Here is a 4,306-nt window from a genome sequence, read left to right as displayed (position 1 = left end):
ACCCATACACAACCCTGCTAATCCTACTTCATTTGATTTATCGGAGGCATACTACTTTGAGGCTAATTTCTATGATGAGCTCGCCCAAAGTGGGGAAGATTCTACATCAAGGCCTGTTGGGATCCCATTACCCAGCTAGCAAGACATTGAGAATGATCCAGAAATAGACATAAGGTCTCTCATTGATCAAAGGAGAAAGAAAAGAGAACATAGGGAAACTCCAACAGTGTCTCATAGCCACGATATATGCAAGTCCAGCTACTAGATGGTCATTTAGGGTATTATTTATGACAATACGCGGGGCCTAGCTATCTTAAATAAAAAGGTCCTAGGCTGAATGAAGCAAGTACTACGCCAACGTGTTGTTATACTCAAGAAAAAGAAGCCCCAACGACAAAAGAGAATCTGCCTAGCAGTCCAGTAGAACCGTCTGAAGAGCCTTCAACAATGACCAATTTTTCACTTGATGTGGAGCTAGAAACCATTAATCTCAATGATGATCCTAATGTCCAGCGACCAACTTCAGTTAATGCAACTTTACCACCGTTGGAAAAAGTTAAACTCATTTCATTATTAAAGGAGTACATTGATGTCTTCGCTTGGGAGTACCATGAGATGCTCGGTTTGGATCCTAACCTAGTAGCACATGCTCTTAATGTAGAACCAAGGGCAAAACCAGTAGTATAGCCCATGCGAACCTTCCATCCTGATGTTGAAGCTCAAATTATTCATGAAGCCTAGAAACTCCTCACAGTTGGGTTCATCAAGCACATCATGCGTCCAAAGTGGCTTTCCAACATTGTACCAGTCAATAAAAAGAATGGAAAAATACGACGTAATGTCCACTTCTAGAATCTTAATAAAGCATGCCCCAAAGATGAATTTCCACTTCCAAACATGGATATGCTCATTGACTCAGCTACTGGACATGCTATGTTTTCATTCATGGATGTTTTCAGCAGTTACAATTAGATCAAAATATCATCCAAAGATACAGCCAAGACAGCCTTCCAAACTCCTATTGGCAACTTCTATTACACTGCCATGCCCTTTAGTCTCAAAAATGCTGAAGATACCTATAAAAAGGGCCATGACCGCAATCTTTCATGACATGATGCACAAAAAAATTGAAGACTATGTGGACGACATTGTTGTGAAGTCAGACAAGAAATGATAATCTTGTTATCTTGCAAAAAGTCTTTGAAATGTGTTAGCTTTACCAGCTTCGCATGAATCCACTCAAATGTGCCTTTAGAGTTATGGCTGGAAAATTTCTAGGATTTCTTTTCCACCAAAGAGTCATAGATGTTGATCTTAGCAAAGTGTAAGCCATTGTTACTATGAAACCACCTTCCACACTCACACAACTCAAAAGTTTTCATGGTATACTTTCATACATCCAACGGTTCATTCCAGGTCTAACTGCCTTCACAGTTGTCTTTACACCACTGCTGAAAAAAGGAAGATCCTTTTACTGGACTTCTAAATGCCAGCAGACATTCCTTTAGCTACAACAACTTTTGACCAGATTGCCAACCGTATGTACACCCATACCAAGAAAACCACTCAAGCTGTACTTGGCTACCAACAACGAAGCAATTGGGGCACTCATAGCCCAAGATGATCAAGAAGGGATTGTGCAACCTGTTTACTATATCAGCAAAAAGCTAGAAAATGCTGAAACTCGCTACCCAATGGCTGAAAGGGCTTGTCTTGCCCTAATATATGCTACCCAATGGTTGAGTCACTATTTGTTAGCTCACACGGTACAGCTCTTAACAAAATCTTATGCAATCCACTCACTCTTGAGGTGCCCAAGTCTGTTTGGAAGGTTGGCACAATGGCTTTTGCAATTATTTGAATTTGAGATCATCACATTCACCCCAATAGCCGTAAGGGGTCAAGCTATTGCTGATTTGTTGTCAAATTTTCCTGTAGAAGACAGTTGGAGCATTACTGATAATGTACCTGGCGAGCTACTAGAAATTGATCTGATGGAAATAGTTAGTTTCGAAGGAGGAGCTGGAATAATTCTATCCAAGAACACCGGAGAAGTAGTGGCTATGTCATTCAAGCTTGATTTTCCATGCACCAACAATATGGCTGAATATGAAGCATATCTTATGGGCCTAGCAGTAGCTCGTGAAACAGGTACCAAGAACCTTCGAGTAATCGGAGACTCAAATCTAGTTGTTTGTCAAGCCAAAGGAGATTTTGCACTCAATGAACCATCTTTAGCTCCATATAGAGCTATGGCTCAAAGGTTGGATGACTATTTTGAAGAATTCAACATTGAACACTCTCTAAGGTTCGACAATCGCTTTGCCGATGCTCTAGCTACCTTGGGATCAAAAGTCAGTTTTAAGGGTGCAACCACATATATCACTGTTGTGAAAAGGCCCATTCCAGTCATACAAATGCTGAAAGAAGAATTCTTTGATCAACCACTGGAACAGACAAATTGGTGGTCATCCCTTAAAGAAGCATTATTATCACCCGATAAGAAAGATCATTTGAAAGTACTCAAAGATTACACTTTGATGGCAGGAGAGCTCTACAAAAAGCTTCCTAGAGGAGTTATAGCTAGATGCTTGAGCCTTGATGAGTCCACTAAGCGATTAAAAGAAGTTCATTAAAAATCCCTTGGCTCTAGCAATTCTGTCAGTCTCTACAGATGCCTTTAGCAGTCAAGATATTACTGGCCAGAAATGAGCAAACAAGTTGCCATTGTCCAAGAACAATGCACCAACTACCAATACACTTTTGATCAAATGGAATCATATGCAGTCTTCACCACAAGTGATTGGCGTATACACTTTCTTGACTATTTTATAGAGGGCATTCTGCCCAGTAGCCATGAGGAAGCCTACCGCTTGAGAAAATTAACTACTTGTTACTTTGTTGAAGGTTGTATTCTTTTCTAGATGGGATTCAATAAGGAACCCTTGAGGTGTCTAGGAAACCTTGAGGCATAATTAGTCATGAAAGAGGTACATGTGGGAGAGTGTGGTGACCATCAAGGCAAAAAATGACTTCTCCAGCAGCTACTCAATCTTGGGTATTTCTGGCCCACCAAGAAACAAGATGCAGTTGAATGTGTGAAGACATGCCATACTTGCCAAGTCCATGGGAATCTCATACACTCTCATCCCACCAACCTCCAAAACAAGAAAACTCCTTGGCCATTCCTTACTTGGGGACTTGATCTAATAGGCCCAATTAATCTAGCATCCAAGGGTCATATTTGGATACTAGTTGCTACCTAGTACTTCACAAAGTGGGTTGAAGCCATTCTATTAAAGAAGGTTACAGGCCCAAATGTTGAAAATTTCATTCGAGAGCACATAATTTGTAGATTTGGCATCCCTCACAAGATTGTTACTAACAATGGCACTCCTTTCGTCAACAAAGATATCTAGAAATTACTTGACCACCGCCACATCAAGCACCGCAAATCTACTCCTTACTATCCATAAAGCAATGGCCAAGCGGAAGCTATCAACCAGGTGCTATTGAGAATTCTCAGCAAGATGGTGCATGAATATGAGGGTGGTTGGACAGAACACCTATTGGAAACCTTGTGGGCATATCGAAGCTCAAGCAAAACAACTACCGGACTATCACCATTCTCTCTTGTATATGGTTCTGAGGCTACATCTCCAATTAAGCTATTGGTTCCTACCCTAAGGGTTGTTTATGGCCAAAAAAATAGATATGGATGCTGCCACTTGTGCAGAAATTAGAACTATGGACCTCAAAACCTTGGAGGAGACATGAAATTTTGCCTATAACCACACCCAGCGGTATCAGCAGCAGATGGCCAATGCTTACAACAAGGCCTTGAAATCCAGGGTTTTTGTCAAAGGACAAATGTTTTTAAAGGCAGTGGATCATGTAAGGAGGAATCTCTCAGCACCCTCCAAGTTTGCCCCAAGTTGGGAGAGGCCCTATCTCATAAGGGATGCCAATGACAATGATTTTTATCGTCTAGCTACAGTGGAAGGTGAAAGTTTCGCGGAACCTATTAATGGCAAATGGCTTAGGTTGTACTCTACTTAGCTCAACTTTCAAGTATGTACCAAGTAACTCTCCTTGTACAATCCTAAACCACTACTATATGAATAAGAAGTAAGCATTGCTTTTTGCCTCAAATATGAATTTCTTATATTTACAAGCACTCTAATATTGCTTTTTATACATAATCATGCATATTCTAAACTATAAATAAAGTAACAGTTTCAATAGCTAGGTGTTTTGAACCAAAATAGTCTTGAGCACAACAAATATTTTCAAAACTATATATATG

The 4,306-nt window shown here is 40.3% G+C and overlaps 1 protein-coding gene across 1 annotated transcript; it reads left to right on the top strand.

Moving 5' to 3' along the window:
- The first annotated feature begins 447 nt into the window (after window positions 1-447).
- LOC115955266 lies at window positions 448-2,636 on the top strand. Its single transcript, XM_031073340.1, has 2 exons — window positions 448-678; window positions 1,509-2,636. The coding sequence occupies exons 1-2, from the start codon at window positions 448-450 to the stop codon at window positions 2,634-2,636; spliced, it is 1,359 nt and encodes a 452-aa protein (XP_030929200.1).
- The last annotated feature ends 1,670 nt before the right edge of the window (window positions 2,637-4,306 follow it).

Source organism: Quercus lobata, chromosome 1 (assembly GCF_001633185.2).
Source record: "Quercus lobata isolate SW786 chromosome 1, ValleyOak3.0 Primary Assembly, whole genome shotgun sequence".
Taxonomy (NCBI): Eukaryota; Viridiplantae; Streptophyta; class Magnoliopsida; order Fagales; family Fagaceae; genus Quercus; species Quercus lobata.
Note: the sequence above shows the minus strand (reverse complement) of the source record. Positions and strands in the feature narration are given on the sequence as shown.